The following is a 20,082-nucleotide window of genomic DNA, read 5'->3' on the forward strand; positions in this document are numbered from 1 at the left end:
CAAGGAAAATTAACCCATCCCTCTCCGTGGCTTAGTCCAGTTACACAAGACTTACACAAGGAGGTTTGCTGAGTAAACTTTACGCACGGGTGTTAGTTGAAGTCATCTAAATGTTACCAATCTTTCTTAAGGACCAGTCGCAGGACGCGCCACAACAGGGAGAAAAAAAAAATATAGAAAGGTTTCTGATGAAAAAAAGTTTTGAATTTCACTCTCACGTCTATGTTTCTCTGAAAACATGAAGTGTAAGAGAACACACTTGAACACTTGCTGTGTTAAACCGCTACCTACTGTTATTATTTAGTTTACATGTCAATCAAGTGCCTGTCTGTTTATCAAGATCAAAACAAAGTATCCGATTGTGTTTTTTTAAACCAGATCTGCAACAAACCCTAAAATGTCCCCACTGCGTCCTGGCCTCATGCAGTACTGAGCCTCCACCACAGGGAGGCAGGCTGCGTCTTCATTCCGTCCTGCAGACCCCGTGGCTCATGTGGTGTCGCTCATGAGACTATTTTGTTTCAATCCAATCATCACCGAATTGCTTTTGAACACATCGTCTCCGAACTCTTATTTGTGTCTTAGTTTAAGTCATGTTTTAATGTTGTAACCTCAAAACTCCAACATGTAAGCAATTACATATAAATTCATTATTTAACCACTTCACTTTTTCGTGTATGTACTTTTTTTGGAACTAAAGTAACTAATTGACTAAAACTTAATCAATGAATTATATGTTTGTATTCTTTAATTTGTCTTTCTTATTTTGACTCTGCTCTTCCCCCCCTGACCTTTCTCGTCATTCTTTTTCTGTCTATTTGTTGTTTGTTTTGTTTTCTGACTGAATATTCTCATCATTATGTAGCACCCCTCTTGCTTTACCACAGTGTGCAGGTTCAAACACCCTTAAGGCAAACTATGTCATGACCTTTATTGGGAATAGCACACATTATACATATTTCACATACATATAGGCTGACATTGCTTTATTGAATTGATTAAAAACATGACAAATGAAGAAAAACAGCCTCACATATCAGAGTGGCAATTAAGAGAACAGACTTTTGAAATAAAAAAGGCGAAAACAGACATAAATACGAGATGGGAGGGCAACGGGTACATCGAAGCTGTTGTCATGTTCGGTGCAGTACTTGTTTCACTGAGTACAGACGGTGAGTTTGTGCAGCAGAAATGTTATTATTCATAAGACTCAAGGTAAAGGAACCCGTTAGGCTGCTGGATGAGTCACACACAGGGTGAAATGCACACCCTGGAATACAGAGGACGAGCTCAGTGTCTGTCACCTCTCAGATGAAGCATCGCGGTGTGTGTTTCCTCTGCCAAATAGGGCATCACGATGGCGAGCCTGGCGTGCATTGTCTATTCTTAGCAGAGGAAACCTTCCCCCTGGGACCAAAGTTCAGCGCCGCCCCTCGCTCCCGGCTCTCTGCTCCAGACCAGATTCATAAGAGCCACAGAACCTCGGCACTGGTTTGGCACGAGACTTCCCGAGCAGGACATGTTACCCACAAAATTTAGCCAGTAAGTACTGACGTTGAATTGAATCTTTCTTGTGTGTCTGACCTGAAAGTAAACAAATCACAAATAAATGTTGCCACAAAAAAAAAAAAAACCTAATCTTTACTGTAAATGAATAGTGCTTGTAAATAAAATAAGCAGTTTCTGGGGTTGTTGTTTTCACGGTACACCTACAGCAGCAGCAGCAGCAGCAGCAGCAGCAGCAGCAGACCGTTCCCTGTGTGAAAGACTAATTCTTTTACGCTTTGAATATATCTCATCCCATGAATCTAGGTATCCAGGCTTTGCTTCTTGTGAGATTTAACGAAGATGATGGTCTTAAAATGGTTTTACCACAAGAAAGCTCCCCCCTACAAGGAATATACCTGTTGTCTCCCCCCCCCCACCCCCACCCCCACCCCGAGGCCTCACACTGCCTGTCTGAGGAGTAAAATGATAGATCCAGCAGCTTGACCACAGATCATGGCGAGACAATCCAGGTGAGATGCTGAAAAAGACAAATGTTTGAAAAAATGAAAAGTGTTGACGTTGGAGATTGTGGGTAAATCCCCACTTTGTGTCGGTGTCTAGTTCCTCCTGGGGGGGGAACAAAAGTGTCAATTCTTAAAATAAAGCTGTGTTGACTTTGCAGTGTCACCTGAATTGAAATAGAAGTGTCCGAGCAGTGATGAATTGTGGGCGGTTTGGCGGCTGCAGGACCGCACATCATCGGGTTTCTCCTGACACATGTCTCGCTTATCTTTGATCAACCTTTGCCAGGAGTGCGCTTGGTCAGCTCTCCTCTCGTTTCAGCTCGGCGCAACGTGTCGCTGTATCCGTCCTCGCGTTTTCATAGATCGACGCGTGGGACAAAATGAACGTTGAGCGGCAGTTAACTCCAACGTGAACTCGAACACTGTCAATTGTCGAAATCGGACAAGTCTTGGCCTCGAGCTTTGAGATGTGAGTGCAGCGGTGGAAAAGTAACTGAGTACAATTACCCAAGTACGGCAAGTCTGAAGTACTTAGGAGGAATAATACATAACAATACAAAAATAAATGATGATGTATTAGTGTACCCAACGGGGAGCTCGGCTTTAATCAGCTGCGACATGAATGTGATATGTGCATTAATGCATGAATCATGATGATGCACTAATGTAATGGCGCCATTCTGCATCATGAGTCATTTTACTTTTGGTGCTGTAAGTGAATTTTTCACTTCTACAAATACTTCTCCTGAACTTCTACCAAGTCTATTTTTCATAGTTAATGTTTTAGACCAAACATCTGTACAAAGACAATAAAAGAAGACATTTTATTTTAAATTAACTGGAGAGTTTAGATTGTACAATATTAATCCAGGGGCTAAATTAGGTCTATTCATTTAGATTGAGTTGAATTTTCATTTATGCCCTGTCCTGTCCTTCAAGGTGATGTCATGTAGTTGCTCTTTGTCTATATAATTTGCAGCATCTAACTGGTCATAATTCCTATTGCACATTGATATTTAGCTTTGTTGTATGTTAGCTAAATGGTGTGTCTACTTCTCAGTTAGTGGGCGACTTTAAATGTGTGGGCCTGATCGTCCTCTATGGAAGAATATGTATTTTCAAACACAAATGAGATGTGTTTCGAAGGGTCCCGGTGGCCGTGTAAAACTCCGTTACAGTGTGTTGGAAACTATTTATTTGATCATCGTATGTTGCTTGTACGAAGTCGCTTGTTCATGTTCGTCTCGGTGCGGCGGCCAGGAATATTCCTGTGGCACGGCCACAACTGTTCACAGGCCTCAGGGCTCCTCACTCACTGGTGTGTCTGCGCAGCATGTGATAGTCACTCATCTCCTGGGTCGCTGCCCCTCGCCACCCAAATATGGACACCTCGGATTTACTTGTGGGGGTTGCCATGGCGGCGGGCGACGGGGGGCCAGTCGCCTCACGGCCCCACAAGGTGCTGACCCACCTTGTGGGGCCGTGAGGCGACTGGCCCCTGAGTCAGAACCAGGCGGTGGTGCGTCAAGGGGGTGTGTGCACTTGTTAAATATATTCCCTTGACACCCCAGGCACTCGGCCTAAATATAAACTGACAGACCTGCTAGCCCCTGCTCGGGGCCAACTGCTGGCATGTAGAAACTCCCAGAAACGCGCCACAAGACCCCAACTCCCAACTCCCCCCCCCCACCCCCGAACACACACCCACTGTACCTCTTTGCCATGTCCTGGGACAGAGGGGCCATTTGCCCCGTCAGAGTAATGTAGTGTACAGGGTGAGGTTTTTATGTGATGGGAGGAAGAAGAAGAAGAAGAAGAAGAAGAAGAAGAAGGAGAGATTGAGAAGAAGTCTATATGACAATAAAGGCTTATTGATAGGCGGATTTTAAATCCTCTGATGTGTCAATCGTCACTGCCGAGACAAGTTTCATGGTCCGTGTTGTCGGCGCCGGGAAAAAAAAATGAAACCTCCATAGTTAAAATGTAATTTACTGGGTTTTTTGATCAATAAAAGTGAAAAGCTACGGTTGAATGTCTGCTCTCTTGTATGTGCTGAGAGTGTGGAGCAGCGTGGCTGACTTTTGAAAGGACGTTGGATCTTTCTGAGGGGGGCGTGGTCCCCTGTCACTCAGTGTCTTGATTTAGAAAAGTATTTTCCATTTCAGGCAACTTTGCACTTCTCTCCGTTTAAGAGGGAAACATTGTACGTCAGTTCTCATCTAAGATATACAGTACTGAAGTTAAAAACAAAACACATGATACGTTTATTAAAAGGCAATATGTTCTTAAAAATAAAGTCAGTGCTGTCTGACTTCAAGAAACAATTGCGTAGTTGGGCCTCTTTGTCTCATTTGTATTGTCTGCACCCTTGTCTAGGACCAAACTACAGTTCAAACTGGGTGCACCTCGGGCAGCTACCGTAGATCAAGCTCTGTGTGTTGGTTGTCTGGTAATGTACGGTAGAGGAAGTGTATATCAAGTGACAGTGTGTTGTAAGCAAAGGAGGGAAAGCTCACTTTAAACGATTACGGTTTGGGCCCCCTCGGGGTCGGCATGACTCTGATGTGCCACATTGTCCTTGAGCATGACACTGGAGTCGTCCAGTGAACTCGACTCGGACTGAACCAGAGTTTCTTTCTTTCTTTCAAAACAAACTTAGGATGACAGTTACATTTTCGGTCGCAATTGCAATGATTCCTTAACCTTTATATTTATATATATATATATTCAAAGCTCAAACAAATAATAATCATCAAAGACACAGATGTTATGTCAAAGAAAAAAAGTGCAGACATCTGTGGTAGGATGTGGTGTAAAAAATATATATCTAGCACCCTTAATAATTATGGATGTTTGTTTTCTTTTATTAACTTTGTTAACTTCTATTTCTATTTTTTCCCCCCTTCCTGTTAACTGCATCTAGATGAAATCATTCTTCTCTGCTCATTGTTCGCCAGATGCTTTTATTGCGGCTCTAAATCTAATCCCGGCGATAAGGAGGCTCGTTCAAGAGCTGCAGGATGTTATCAGTCATCCTCAGTGTTTGTGTTTCTGAACAATGTGGGCGACCGTGAAGTGACTTGTCCAGGAAAGACAGGAACCATACAGTGGATTCAGTCATTTCTTTAATGACAAATCCTACCTCCCAACGGGAATTTGACTTTGACATACAGTACATCAACATCAGAGTTTGAATCTGTCCCTGATGTTAAACACTGGGCAGCCCAGAGGTGGCTCGTCTTTAGGGAAAAAAGTTACAGGATAATACAAAACACAACGCTTCTGCCGTCAGTTCTTACTAAGTTACACGATTGCCTATTTACAAACTTGGCTAGAAGTACAGAGCTGGTGTTACACATTCAACCAAAATCATATTTACAAGTCTATACACAAATCCGCTGATGTCCCCGGTCCTGCTGCAGAGAAAGACAAAGAGAAAGACAGAGGACTTAGACACTGAATTAAACAGTTACTACTGATCTGTCACAGCCAATTCATTTTAAGGATTCCACTGACCTATAATTTGTTCAGCAGGGAGTTCTGAACGCTTTCGTACACCTTGTTGTAAATCACTTCCCTTGATGTCATCCCGTCAACGTACTCTGCCCAGAAAAAAAGAGACGGATCAGAAATGAGCGACGCAGAACGGTTGATGAATCTTTCAAGTTTGCACTCTGTTGGGTGATGTTCCACTTTTATCGTGACATCAAGGTTCGGCGACGGGAAGATGTATGAATGGATCAGACTAGAGATTGCTCGAATTGGCTCAACAGACCTATGCTGTTGCAGTTGCTCTCCATCTCCTTCCTGTGTTTCAGGTACATGGGCCAGACGTGGCCGTCGAACAGGCCGGGGGGGTCAGGGACTGTGTATGTCCTTGTACTGTGGACGCATAATCAATCAAGTCATACGATAGCCTGGAACTAATATGTCTAACACTGTCAGAGTACCTCCGGTGGCTCCTCACCTTCTCCTCTTTTTGCACTCCTCATAAGGAATGGAAATGTAGAAACACTTGTCGTAGACGTCAACAAGCGGCCTGCCGGGGAGTAGCTCAGATTAGTAAGAATGTGTAGAGGTCAAAAGGCCTGCAGGTCAAAAATCTTGCAGTGAAAGAAAAAAGAGGGCAACGTTTGAAGTGACCCACTTGTAGTTATAGATGAGGAACCCCTCAATGATGAGAATGTGGATCCCCTCCGAGTCAGACCCCTCGGCTTTGGGCGACAGGCTGACGCCGTGCGAGCGGGCGAACTTGACTGGGTTCTCCTGCCAGCCTTTCACAGTGTTGACCATAGCCTCCATGTCCATGGCGGTGATCACTGATGGGTAGAGAAGGGAAAAAGAATGAGCTCCACCACACGAGCCTCCAACACTCCTTCACCAGTGTGCTTTAACGCACACTAGTCACCATTGGTGAACGTCTGTTGCATTCACAGAATAGATGACAGAATATGACATTGGTCACCAAAACGAAAGAAATGTGCATGAAAGAAAAAGTACATTACTGCATGGTTTTCCTACGCGAAATCCATTCTTACCATCCCACTGTCTAAAGCCGTCCTCCCCGACTTCTATTTGATCGGGTTTCTGAAACAGTCACCAATAAAACATTGCTGCAACCTAGTAACCAGTCGGAGCTGATCACACCTGGACAGGACAGGTCAGGGACGCGTCTCCACCAAAGGTAGCGCACGGTGACGTTCTTCGGTGCGTTTAAAGCGCTTTTTCTCCAATGTTGTGCTTGCGAAATTTTGGTTGCATTACCTACGGCTGTCTTCAAGTCATCGGAAATACTTTTAAAACTGTGCAGAGTGGTAACGCTCACCGCAGCCTCAGTCCGAGGAAGTGGAAGGACTTCCTCAGCGGTTAAACTATTTCGATAACTGTCTAAAACTCCTCATTAAAAATTCTTGTCAAATTGTGCCGCCCTAGTCAACATCCTTATTGTCTTGCTATAGAGGTAGGGCATTTTGATATTTGGTGAAAGAAAAAAAAGCGAGCGATGTCGATGAGTTGTCAACCATCCCTTAATGCGGCGCGAAGAGATGGTTGTGCGGAGAAATAAAATCTTCTGGCTTTTTAAAAAAAAAAAGAAGCCAAATGAAGTTATTGTTCATGCAAAACGTTGGTTGCAGAATTGGAAATGGGATTGGACAAAGTTTCACTTTGAGTGGGGACGCTCAGCCCTTTCATTGGCTGTCCAGGACACAATCAGCCAGATTTATTACTAGGCTACTGTGATGGCAGCACATCTGCAGGTCAGATGGGCAGATTCATTTTTGAGCACATAATGTCCTCAAGGGTAAATTTTATACAGCAAATGAAATGTATCAAGTGAATACTTTCATTAGCTCAATCTTAATACAACAACAAGAAAAGTTACAGTAGCATTAAACTGAATTTTCAGCGATTTAAATAGTCGAATCAATGGTCACTTGGAATTGATCTTACCTTGAAAAAGTCATCCTGATGCACAACACAGCAGTTGGGTAATGTCTCTAGAAGTCTGTCTGTCAAAGTGGTCTTCCCACCGTTGGTCACTCTGAAATCAAAGATTTGATGCCGTACACACGAGTCACACCTTATGGTTTTGCTAGTTTTCAATAATGGACAAGTGGGTTAGTCAGTGAAATGAAACCTACCCTCCAATGCCAATGATGATCTTCATTTTCAGCTCTGTTGTGTATTGGTCACCTCTGGAATTAGGTAAATAAATGAAGGGAACCCAGCCAAAGCAAACAGTCTATTAAAGGCTTCAGAAAAAAACCTTTCCCTCTCTTCTGCCACAGACGTTCCCTCCTTTTACTACTTCATTGACAGACGATCTCCTCGCCGGGCATATAAAGGGAATTTAGCGGCGGCGTCACGCCCTCACAAACCAATCAGCCGCCTGCGTCCTGCAGCCAGTAGGCTGTCGCTTTTACGGCCCCGGAGCACCAACGGGAGGACGACGACGCAGGATCCTCGCATTTGCATGAAAGCAGATCCCTCATTTTCCACCTGCCGCCCCCGGGGGCCAGTGCGAACGCTGGCCAACCGCATGCTCGACGAATCCCGCACACCCAACGGAGACAACGTGAACTGCTGCTCAAGTTAGACAGGCACGTGGTGCTGTAGGTGGCTGTGGACTGGTGATGCTGGTGGTTTACAACTTGCACAATCATTATGTATTCTTAATCCCAGATCATTTTGACATGACCAACTTCAAATCTCTGCGACATGAATATTTTGTCCCGGAAAAAAGGCTTCGTACGGGGAGGAGGGGCCGAGGCTGTTAACTGTGCAATCATCACCGGCTGTAAGACATCTGTATCCAGCTGCAAGTGGAACCACAGTATTTTGTCTTTTAGACAGAAACAGCTCCGGCTGGGTGAAAAACCAGGAGGACTATATTTGGGTGGCTGTTGTGAGTCCGCCTGCTGCGTCACACACATTTCTGATGCAGCCGGCCGGAGCGCGTGGCCTCCAGACATGTGACCGCAGGGTCTCGAGTCACGGCCACAGGTCTCGTGGCAGATTTCTTCTCGCAGCTTATCTGTCCTGTCTGTGTCACACACCGGCGGATGTGTGAAAATCTATTTTACAGCCGCTCTTATCTCCGTTAGCGTGAAGGAGGTGAACTCTCGATCACGCGGCTATCGGAGCACATGGGTCCACGTTTCACTCCTAAAGACAGTTTAGCTTGACTTTTCTTTCCCCCTTTTGTACAAAGGTCATTTGTCAATTTTGATGTGTTGTAGTGGACTGATGTCGGTCAATAGAAACAATGTAGGATTATGAAACTGTCCTACATTTGCTCAGACATCCTATAGGGCGCCGGACCATATGATCCACTTTGCGCAGCATGCGGTGCACATACCATTTCCTTCTCTGACCCACAAGGAAGACAAACCTTTACTACAGCGGTTAGTTGATGAGCAAATTTAGAATTTAGCTGTAACCATTCCCTGTTGAACATATTAAAGATTAGGCCCAGATGCTAACTCACGGGGACCGTGTCAAATTATCTACATTTCCAGGCGTAAAGGAATATTTTATTTTCATTTTTGGGAAATACGTTTGCAGAGGCGTGAGAGATGCTGGTATGTGATTTTACAACCTTTGGAGAAAGTTTGTTCACCCTGGTTCAAGTCTTTTAATCTAGAATTAGAAATATGGCTCCTGGCTCTTTCACTGAACTAAATCAATATGAGTGGTATTGAACTTTTCATTTAAGTCTTGGTAAAAAAAAAAAGTGAATATGGGTATTTCCTACTACACATGAAATACACATAACGTTTATTAACAATCCTGATTTAATCTTTTGGAACCTCGTGTTCAGCAGACAAACCCATTTCTATTTCAAGGTTATTACTGAGATGCAGATATTATCATAGACCAGGAGACAGAAGACATAACCTGGTTCAATAATACCAAACACTCCTTTTCAACGATGCAAATCAATTAATCAGTAATTGGTCGCACTGATAGATTTTTTTTGCACAACAGACCTTAAAATACCCTCCTGCGTCTGACAGATGGCAGTGACATTGTTATGAGTTACACATTGTCCTAATGCCTCTTGATTCCAGTCACCTTGCATATAAAAATAAAGGGGTCACTTCAAGAGCATTGAGTCCAAATGATACAAAGAACCTCAGCTGGCTCATAAATCATAATTACGTCCTTTCATAACTCAACAGGATGTGTCAAAGACAAATCTGGACCAAACTGGAGTTGGACTCCAGTGAAAACACAAGCTGTAATGTATATGTATATGTAAATGTATATGGGCAAAGCTGTATATGTATGTTGGGGAGGCTGTACATTTGTAACTGAAGGCTGGATACAAGAGGCATGACAGAGCATGTTTGAGTTCACTTGTTTATTTTTTTTATACAAACAATAAATGGCACACTTTCATAAATAACACTTTTAATTTATTTTAACCCTCTCTTCTTAAATATAGATTTTTTTACGCAACATTGAATGCTTTCCATCTTGCAAAAGTACCTTTTTAAAACACGATGGCAAATGACTTAAAATCGGACAAAATCATGTGACAGAGACAGAAGGGATATGAACGAGCATGCCACCTGCATATTAAACTCTTGGAAAACCTTTGAAAACTTTGGAAACACGTTTGCATCTGTAACATCTACTGTAGGTTTGAGAACATTATCATTGCACGTTATTCTTCAATGAACAGTCATGGAACTAAACAACACCCGTACCATTCATATAAAAACAAACAAAATATCTCTGCAAACACCTTTCTGGAAAATATATGAACAAGTATTTACACGATGTTCCCTGCTCTGTCGGAAGATGTTTGAAATTTCATCCCAAAAATGTTTCACTCTCATGTAATTGAGGTCATGCTGTGTAGACGAAGCTCGACTTGACATGCAGAGAGCCGAGACTTCTTGATTTAGCTATGATTTGGAACGGTTTGGTGCAAATTCACGTTCAGTTGGAAGCAGGCATGTGGCTGAGAATGATGTTTTTGACAAATGATTGTCTTGCAGCTGACGAATGGAGTCGGGAGATTTGATCCTGTGCAACGGGAGTGTGGCGATGGCTCCGGTTGTAATGAACGAACGCTCTTCTGAAATACAAATTACAGAAGGTTTTAAATCACTTTAATCCTGAAAGTCTGAAAGAAATCTATTGATGTTTGTGCATCTTCTCATACGTAACATATGGTAAAGCTTAGTCGGTTACGCCGCTGACTTTGGTACAGAAGGTCAGGGTTCAATTCCAGGGCATCTCAGCGTGGGCCCTTCGTGCTATATGCCTTGATGATTGTATGTCGCTTTGTAAAAGAGCGTCGGTAAAATGAATGTAGCGTAATATCACATTTCTAATACATTGGTTAAGTTTGGCAGAGGGTCAGTAGGCATGCAGTAAATCTACGCAACACAGAGCAGGTTTGTGTGTTTATTTTTCTCCTGCTTCTTCCGCTGGCATTTGGTTAGGAGATGGTGCCTGTGTCCATTCCTGGGACGTCTGCCAGTCCTTCGGCCGATAGCTCCTTTGATATATTGCGGTGGACAGGAACAGCCAGGAGTTCAGGACTGTGGCGGGTTTCTAAATTAACCAACCCGTTACCCACGCCCGAAATGCCGTGGTGGGCCTTTCCCCTGATTTCAACACAGGCTGTGAGGCGCGGATCAATTTTTACCCCCACCTCGGTTGTACATCCCATTAAAAATAGAGTCTATCGGTCGTGAGCGGGGCACGGAGAGGTGAGCAGCTGTGCTTTATGTAACATGGGGGTAAGGAGGGAATATGATGTCCGAAGATCGGCTAACATTTCTTGGACTCGCACGCAGTCTGAATTTAAAAGAACTAAAACATGACTTGGCAAAAGGGAATATGAGCTGAACCTGCTGATGAACGCAGCAGTGTTTGGGCTTCAGCCTCTGATCCATCATGTGCACTCACTTCCAGAGACCAGGAGGAAACACATGATTGTTTCTTTAATTACTTTCAGATCAAAACATATAATTGAAGATACAGTTCTTTGAGAGCTGTTTAACGCCAGATCGGATTCCGTTATTCATTTGCACTTGCAGCTGCATCGTCATAGGATCATTTTTGAGTTTTGAGGTCTGATTCATCCTCCTGGTTCGTTCTGGTCGACTCTGGTTGTCAGACAGGCCATCGTCCAGCATATTGATGATTTACTGTATCGTGTCCCTTTTGCTCACATAAGCGTGTGTGTAGAAGAGAAAACATATCCATGTATGTTTGAGACTAATTACAGTGGGTCGACATTAAGAACCAGTCTGCATGAAGCTGATGGAGAGCTACTTAAGTGAAAGAGAGATCCCTTACCTTAATGTCAGATGTCACAGCCAACCCCTGCTATCATTGACTTTGGCCTGGAAGTGACAAATTAGAGTTCAGCCATAGGTCCATTAATACTTTGCTCAGTCATCTAACCTATATCAGGCTTTGCTTTCTCCTGCCAGAATGTATCTAAGATATTAAACCTAATGAGAAGTAATGCACTGGATGATTTACCATGCAGCTGTTAACATCGCAGATTGATACTAAAGTGGAGAGCTGCCCTTATGTCTGCATCTTAAATGAAGACATCGAATAAGTCAAACAACTAAAGTTGCACTTTGTATAAGTGACAGTCAAATAGTTTTTAGACTTTTTAAATTTAAAAAAGACTTTTCCATGAGACCGATTTATTCAATAAAAAAAGGCACTGTATGTATGTATATACTGTGTGTACTGTGAAATGGGGTCACCTTTCTTTAGGCGGTGTTGAGTTGTTCTGCTGCTGGTCTTGCTCAAGTCTGTGAGTCAGACAGGCAAAAATATTAATGATGCTCCTTACATGCAGGAAAAAAGTGCTTCAAAACTCTTTTTTATAACTGGCGATAAAATCGCATGAAAATCCATTGCTCACCTTTCCTTTTGTGCCATCATCTTCTCATCATCATACCTTTAAAAAAAAGAGGAGAATAAAAACCTCTGACTGATGTGTCATTGCATCAACATGCTGTGGTAGAAAGAGGCTACGTCGCTATGCACCTGTGCAAATCATATGTTGGACGATGAGCCAAAAATATTTTATAAGGTATAGCCCCTTGCAGTTTGCTTCAAAATCAAGATGAAAACCTACACGAGTTTTTATCTTTCAGGGAATAAAGTTCCACTGTTGGACTTGACAGTAGTGTCAGGTTTCAGATGTCTGCTATTTGCGTTAAAAGACAGAAAGTCCCAATAGTGAATGCTGATTTAAAATGATGTTCACTCTCTTTGTGACTGCCGACACGTTGCACACCGACTTGATCAGCTGCTGTTTCAGCTGTCTACGTAAATTAACATATACAATTAACAACAGCTATAGATTTAAATGAAAATTTAAAAAACTGTTGAGTATTTTTTGGGAACTGTACACCCATGAAACACACAACATGCTGTGACATGTGACAGGTGCAGTGTCCCCACAGCGACCCCTGGTGGACCAGAGTACTCACTGCAGCACACACTCGGGGATCTGCACATGCTCCATGGGGATGATCTGGCTGAGTTCCCCCAGGGTGTGAACGTATCGGATTTTATCCATGAACTTCACACTGCAGAAAACACACACACACACACACACATACACAACGTGCAATTACTGCCACACATGATCCTGTCTAAAAAAACAACAGACAGACACTGATATCAGTGTCATCAAGATGAAGCCAAGTAGCAGTTGGTCTGTCATTATGAAAACATCTACACTTTTGCGATTTCTTGAATGCAAATCAGACCATATTACTGTCACTTGAATATGAAGTTGATCCTCTGTCTTCTCTTTGTTTATTAGACTCGTCAAGAGAAGCATGGATCCTAAACATGTCCTCACCTGATGAAAGGTCTTGAGATGGCCAGGACGGTCCGGATGAACCACGTCGGGTGAGCGATGATGAGACACTTGAGATTCTTCCTCAGTCTGCAGGAGGCATTTAAATGTAAGTGACGTCTTTCCCATCATTAATTTCAGCATATTGAGTTTTCTTTTGTCTTACTTCCTGTCAATCATCTGGTAGCATCTCTTCAGCCAGCTGATGCCGGGCATCTTCCTGCGAGGAGTCGCTCCGTTCAGGTAAACGATCATGTAGTCCTCAGCCACCAGAAGCTCCAGGCTGCTCACAACGTACCTGACAGCAGAACAAAACATCTTCATGATGAATCATGATGATGATTCATCTTTCATTACTACCATTTCATTTTGACATGCACATTACTGCCGTGAAAACCTTCTCTCTAGTCGTTTCCTTTGATAAACTACACAGTGAAAAGAAGAAGAAGAATTTAATGAAAACAGACATCATAGAAAGATTCCCCTCAGGGACCGGAATGACTCTCACAGGAAGAGGTTCTCCATGATGTAAGTGTAGTCGTCACAGCCGCTGTCTGGAAGGTAGCAGGCTGCGAACACAATGATGGCGTTCAGCCCCTCGCCATAGTAACCTGAAAGAGGAGGGACACACCCACTGGTATCAACGTTCAATTCCGACCAATCTCAAGATCAGGCCGTGGGTCAAAAAAGGTCAAAGCTGTAAACGACTCTTCAGCTAACCTCCATGTGTGACCACCCGCAGGAACGGCCTGATGACCTGCATGTCGATCCGTTGCTCCTGGTCACCGATGATCACGGTTCGCCACAGGCGACCCGATGAATCTCGCTCTTCCTCGCTTTCACCCGGAAGACGTTTGGCATTGGCCACCGGAGTGTCGTCTGGATCCCCCCCCCCCCCAAAAAAAAATTGTGAAGTCACGTGAAATGGGCATGAGGTAGATTAGGGCCGGGGAGTCCGACCTTTCCATGTACACCTGTCTGCTAAAGACTTTCGTAACTGGTTCTGACAATTTCTACAAATATATGGAAAAATGTTATATTGTTGAGAAACTTCAACTTTCACGCGTCTTCTCTTCAGCAGCTTGTGATTGGACGGCCAAGGGGTGATATCAAATGACATTTGAGGCACTATGAGGTCATTGCAGGTAATATGATTGGCTTCTCATCAAATTCCAACAGACCTCAACACTGAGCATCTAAATATATATATATATATATAAAAATAAATCAGTATTATTTGACCTCCTTCTGACCTTCCCACTCCAGCTCGTTGCCGTTGTTGATGAACTCCAGCGAGTCCGTCTCGTCGGGGGTCTCGATGTCGTCCACGTTGATGTCCAGGTCATCGGGCGTTTCCATGAAGTCGTCAGAGAGCACCGACCCCTCGCTCTGATCCAGGGACAGGCTCATGTCGGGGGCCACCAGGGTGCGACGTTTGTGCTGCTGGGCCACTGACTCTGCCACGTTGAGAGTGGTGGGGGGATCTGCAGTAATACAACGGGGCAGGGACGTTTAGCTGCTGCAGGTCCCCGGCATACTGAGTGTGCCGTGTATTTGGTTTACTCACGGTTTCTGTTGTCAGTGAGGCCACATGAAGAATCAATATCTCCATCTTCTGGCAGTGGCCTGCAGATAAAAACATGAACATACAACAGTACATGTACAGTAATATGTACAGTACAAGTAACAATAACATTGGAAAGAGAATAAATTAAGCATAATACCTTTTTCTTGCCAATTGCTTTCTTGCAACTTAGTCAGTGGTTGTTGTGTTTATTTATTTTTTATTTGAAAATTTCTACTAGTAAACATTACAATATTTTTTTTAATTGCTGTGACAAAAGATGCTAAAATAAACCACAAAGTATCAGCAGTCTTTCCTGGAATTTTGCTCTTTGTCTTTTGTTTCTGGAGAGACTCTCTTGTGATTTAACTACAGCGTTGCCGTGGAAACAGTGCCAATATAACCATCAACTCCATGACATTACAGATTATTAAGAACCCTCTGTGCCGGGGGACGACAGGACCTTTAATTTTAGAGGAAAGCACTCTTACAAACAAACACACACACACAAAACACACACACACACACACGCACACACAAACACACACACACACACACAAACACACACACACACACACACACTCACGCTGACATGCACACACAGGAAAACACACCCTTAGACACCACAAGTATGGGCTCGCTCATGACGCTGGGATAATTGCTGTTATTATGTTGCCAGTAGCTTTGTAGAGTTAAGTTCAAGACGGCACCAAGAGACATTGAAGAGTGGATTAAACAATGGGGGGAAGGAGAAAAAAAAGTGTTTTTCTACGTAGCACTAATTTTAAAAAAATGTGTGCGACTCCGTTCACTGTTATACAAACACGAACATAAACGTACAGTTACATTAGATGGAGGCAAAAACATAAAATGTGACATTTGTTTGTTTTTTTTCACCTGCTCAATCCTCGAGTTACAATTCTTCTATCTCACTATACAGTTGTTGCGTTGCCACAGCTCGTGAGCACTGAGATGATTTACGACGGAGATGAAATCAAACGGCAGGCAATGCAATATAAGTGGAAGTCTGTTGAGAAGACACTGTGTGTCTGTGATTATTCTGTCTCCCCTGCGTCAGTCTGTCACAGACACATTCCCCCCTCTGCTGCGTGAATGGTGGCCGACAGTAGAAGAGTGCAGGCGGCAGCAGACCATTCTTGTCACAATATGAGAGCGATGTGTTTGACTTTCCCCTGTGCCGCCTGCCGTTTTGCTCACGTGGCACACGACGGCATCAGGGAGAGAGAGCACCCCTGCTATCCCTCAGCGTCAAGCACACACGACTGATTTTTCCATCGACGCAGGCGCCTGTTTGTCAAAGCCTGAGCACAATTGGGACAAACACACACAGATTCTCACTCGTTCACACACACACACACACACACACACGCACACACACACACAGACAGACAGACATACCTGGGGAAGTCCTCGTCCTGCCACTCGTCCTTCACCTCCATGCTGTCCATGCGTAGGGTGGCTTCCGCTGTACCCATCCTCTGCCGGGGAGGACAGGTTTCAGCTCACTGAGGGTGACAAACATATGAAAAAGAATGTCAGCCGGTGGGAAGCCAAGTCGCTAAAGCGCTGTTAGAACACACGGGACCAAAAGCTCTCTCCCGGGAGCACTGCACCCATTTGAGACGTCTCGTGCAGCTCTGAAGATTTCATGGGGATTATCAGAACTTTGGCTTCGAACTTACGACGGAAAGCACTGCATTACAAAATAAAGGTGTGGTGTGTGTGTGTGTGTGTCTGTGTGTGTGTGTGTGTGTGTGTGTGTGCGCGTGTGTGTGTGTGTTTACCAGACAGGGAGGGTCAAATACTGTAGATGAGATGGATAAGATAAGAATGCTTTATTCGTCCCACAACGGGGAAATGTGGGCGTTACAGCAGCAATGTGGACAAAATATAACATCTAAATACTAAATACAGAGCAGTAGCAAAGCTTGCACAAGGAGAATGAATATAAATGTAAATATTGCACACCACCGTGTCAAAGGAGGATTCGGAGAAACTGTCCGGTTGCACTATGGGATATGCAGGATTTAGTATTTTTGCAGGTGTCTCACGTTAGCGACAAACGTTGGGACATTTCAGCAGCTTGTGCTTCACGTGTCCACTGGAGGGATCCTTCAAACAGGCGAAGTAAAAGCTGAAGGTCTCGGGGGTCGCAAGCAGTCGATCTAGGCAGCAGCAGCACAACATTGGTGTTATGAAGAATCCGGCCAACAATCTTTCCTCTTCTTTTTTTTTTAGCACAAGATACAAGATCACGAGATCTTGACAAAAAAGGAAAATCTGCACTTCATGCTGCGAGTGTCAGGCCAAAAATAAAACGCCACATTGCTCACACGGCCCCCTCGGAGTGTTTCAAGCAAATCATAAGTGATTGCACCAAGCCGACAGTGATCTGAGCTTCCACATTTCACATAACCATAAGTCAGAGAGGCCGTGCTCCATGTGCCACGTCGAAGCTGCACAGTCGCTCGTGGTCGGCGTCCGGGTCATTGGGGCCAGGCCTGTGTCAGAGGGGTGCGTATGGGGGGGGGGGGGGGGGGGGGGAGTAGTGCGAGGCCTTCCTGCATCACTGTCCCGGTCAGAGTTCACGCCGCAGCAGACGCTACCACAGTCCATTTGTCCACTGGGACGGCACTGATGTGCTGCAGCGAGACACATCCGAGCCCATATGGATGAAACGCAGCAAATGTGGACTAAAAAGCGGAGGCCCCCCCCCGGGGGCCCTGCGCACTGCCGCTCCTGCTGAGCTGTGATTGGATTGTACATGACGGAGGAGAGTGGTGGAGTGTTTGCAGTGTGCCACCCCGGGACAAAGTTGCAGTTGTGTTTGATGTGGGCTTAAGGGCGAATTCATTTTCCTCTGTTCTCTCACACACACACACACACACACACACACACACACACACACACACACACACACACACACACACACACACACACACACACACACACGCGCGAACGTACACACGAACAATCTTTTAAAACGCGGCCGCGAGAAAAGATTTGATCGTTTCTCCGGCTAAATTAAGGAGGACAGAGGGCCGCACGGAAAACTCAGCAGATCGGTGCGTGCGGTTGATCCTCTGTGCAGATGTCTGACGCCAACGCTCAGCTGCTCACACGCCGAACTGCTGAGGGAAGTGATGTTGCAGCGGCGCGTGTTTCGGCGGGGGGATTTGTGTCCAGATGGCCGAGCTGCCGCCACTCACCCACACACTCACTGTGTTCTGCCAATCAGACACCAACTGACAAAAGAAATGCTGCATCCAGAGGATGAAAGTAAGCTGTTGCAAATCCTCCCACATACAGAAGCTGTACTTATACTTACAGCACTGGACAAGAAATCAGTTTCGCAAAAACAGTTTCCCCGACGACTGCTCTTCATTCGAAGTAAAATGTGAGTGACGCAGTTGGGCAAAAAAAGAAAACACACACACACACACACACACACAGAGACACAAGACATTCCCTTGTTTGCCTTATAAAATATGTACATGCCTGGAGATAAGCACTGATGATAAAAGCTCGTCTGACTGAGCTTATACATTCATATGTGGTCAGATTTCGACTGACCAAAACTGGCGTCGCAATCAAACGTTGCTAAATTTGGATACATATGCTGAGCCCCGTCCTCTTCAACCAATCGCTGAGTAAAAGCACCACGAAATAAAGAAAAACTAAAAAAAAATACCTTACAGCATTCAACAGAGAGACGTAGGATCCTATTATTCGTACCAAGAAGCTGAATGAGGGAAAAGAAAACCTACATTTTCAGGGCTGAGGAGAAGAGCTGCTTTTTTTTCTTCTCTCTCTCTCTCTCTCTCACTGCAATCCAATCCTCCACTGACAACACATGGAGTCACGTATTGTAGCAGAATGAATCACAGCACCGAGTAAAGAATAAGGCCTCTGTGCAGGCCACCCTGAGGAAAACCAACTCACCCAGTGGTTTCACAGAAAAAAGCAGGAGCACTCACACGCTGTAGTCAGGAGGGGTTTGCCCTCTCCGCTGGTTTGAAAGCTGTCTTGGTTTGATGCCGTGTCTTTTCACAGCTGCCTGATCGGTGTGGGCGTCTTCATCACTGTTCACATCTGCGGGTGGGACAGTGCTGTGTGCTCAGGGGGACCTGGGCTGCTGGACGACGCCTCCTGTCTGCTGACGCCGCTCCTGGAGGGTACAAGAGAGACGAGTGCTGTCCTCCTGTGGGGAGGAGAGAAGAGCAGTCGGGTCATCACATCTTGCCCTCCTTGTGTCCTCTGCCGCCCGTCAGACCCCTCGCTGCTTCCATGGGACAAAAGACAATCCTCACCCTTAGCCCGTCTCATGATGATCACTCTCCATCTCTCGCTCTCATCTGACTGCTGCTCGTCTCCTCCTCCTCCTCCTCCTCCTCCCTCCTCCACCGACCCATCATGCCCCCACCCCGGGGCTGCTAATCCCGCTGTGATGATGTCACCAGTGTGGGAGCTGTGTTATGGCGGTTATGTAATCACACATGCCTACCTTCTCTTTTGATTCCCTCGAGGCCGCTCTCCTCCTTTTCCTCGCTCAGTCCGTTTGTGAATCCATCCTTTAAAGTGATGAGATCCTCGCACGAGCTGGAAAACAAGGACGTTCCTACTGCGCAGCCGTTTCCTGGCAACAGCATCTTCCCCCTTCTCTCTCTCTCTCTCTCTCTCTCTCTCTCTCTCTCTCTCTCTCTCTCTCTCTCTCTCTGTCATACAGTTGCTCTCTCTCTCTTGCTTTTTCTCACCATTGGTTTGAAGCTCTCTCACCCACGATGAGACCCCTCCTCCACATGAATTCCCCTCACGAGCTGCGATGCTCAATGCCTTGATTGTCTTGTTTTGATGTCTGACGCCTTTTTAATAGTCAGTAAACTGAAATGATCTTCTGATGGTTTGAAAAAAAAACAAAGATAATAATAATAATACATTTCATTTATAGAGCACTTTTCATTGCTAAAGATAAACTGTGCTCTCCTGTAGCCCTTTGCAGAGGAGACACATGGTGCTGCGTTCACTTCCATAGAATGCATTACCGTAAAATATTAAACAGTTCTATATATTCAGAGCTCATGCTTTCTGGGTCACTGACTTTCCTGCCACCAGATGGTGGTAGAGTGATCCAT

General features: G+C 44.8%; 2 protein-coding genes and 1 long non-coding RNA gene across 8 annotated transcripts; 1 reads left to right on the forward strand and 2 right to left on the reverse strand.

The window, feature by feature from the left end:
• The first annotated feature begins 1,437 nt into the window (after positions 1-1,437).
• On the forward strand, positions 1,438-14,771 carry LOC124850006. Its single transcript, XR_007030738.1, has 5 exons — positions 1,438-1,542; positions 1,813-2,018; positions 13,330-13,474; positions 14,444-14,510; positions 14,632-14,771. It is a non-coding gene; the product is annotated as an uncharacterized LOC124850006 (long non-coding RNA).
• Positions 5,120-7,842, reverse strand: LOC118310564 (nicotinamide riboside kinase 2). 3 transcript variants are annotated; one of them, XM_035633598.2, is made up of 8 exons: positions 7,655-7,842; positions 7,464-7,554; positions 6,551-6,599; positions 6,160-6,331; positions 5,980-6,051; positions 5,788-5,894; positions 5,529-5,614; positions 5,120-5,425 (listed from the first exon to the last, which is right to left on the reverse strand). In XM_035633598.2, the coding sequence occupies exons 1-7, from the start codon at positions 7,678-7,680 to the stop codon at positions 5,529-5,531; spliced, it is 603 nt and encodes a 200-aa protein (XP_035489491.1). In that variant the 5' UTR covers positions 7,681-7,842; the 3' UTR covers positions 5,120-5,425. The 3 variants fall into 3 exon arrangements, with proteins under 3 accessions (XP_035489491.1, XP_035489489.1, XP_035489492.1); XM_035633596.2 differs by having other exon boundaries at positions 5,120-5,428; positions 7,655-7,841; XM_035633599.2 differs by lacking the exon at positions 6,551-6,599 and having other exon boundaries at positions 5,120-5,428; positions 7,655-7,693.
• Positions 9,862-19,629, reverse strand: LOC118310562 (caytaxin). 4 transcript variants are annotated; one of them, XM_035633592.2, is made up of 14 exons: positions 19,455-19,629; positions 18,893-19,151; positions 16,349-16,455; positions 14,933-14,991; positions 14,619-14,849; positions 14,086-14,244; positions 13,874-13,976; positions 13,532-13,663; positions 13,369-13,455; positions 12,992-13,090; positions 12,418-12,453; positions 12,257-12,304; positions 11,832-11,878; positions 9,862-10,599 (listed from the first exon to the last, which is right to left on the reverse strand). In XM_035633592.2, the coding sequence occupies exons 3-13, from the start codon at positions 16,423-16,425 to the stop codon at positions 11,839-11,841; spliced, it is 1,071 nt and encodes a 356-aa protein (XP_035489485.1). In that variant the 5' UTR covers positions 16,426-16,455; positions 18,893-19,151; positions 19,455-19,629; the 3' UTR covers positions 9,862-10,599; positions 11,832-11,838. The 4 variants fall into 4 exon arrangements, with proteins under 4 accessions (XP_035489485.1, XP_035489483.1, XP_035489484.1 ...); XM_035633590.2 differs by having other exon boundaries at positions 18,928-19,151; positions 19,455-19,628; XM_035633591.2 differs by lacking the exon at positions 19,455-19,629 and adding an exon at positions 19,261-19,399 and having other exon boundaries at positions 18,928-19,151.
• Positions 19,630-20,082: the final 453 nt, after the last annotated feature.

Source organism: Scophthalmus maximus, chromosome 5 (genome assembly GCF_022379125.1).
Source record: "Scophthalmus maximus strain ysfricsl-2021 chromosome 5, ASM2237912v1, whole genome shotgun sequence".
Lineage (NCBI taxonomy): Eukaryota > Metazoa > Chordata > Actinopteri > Pleuronectiformes > Scophthalmidae > Scophthalmus > Scophthalmus maximus.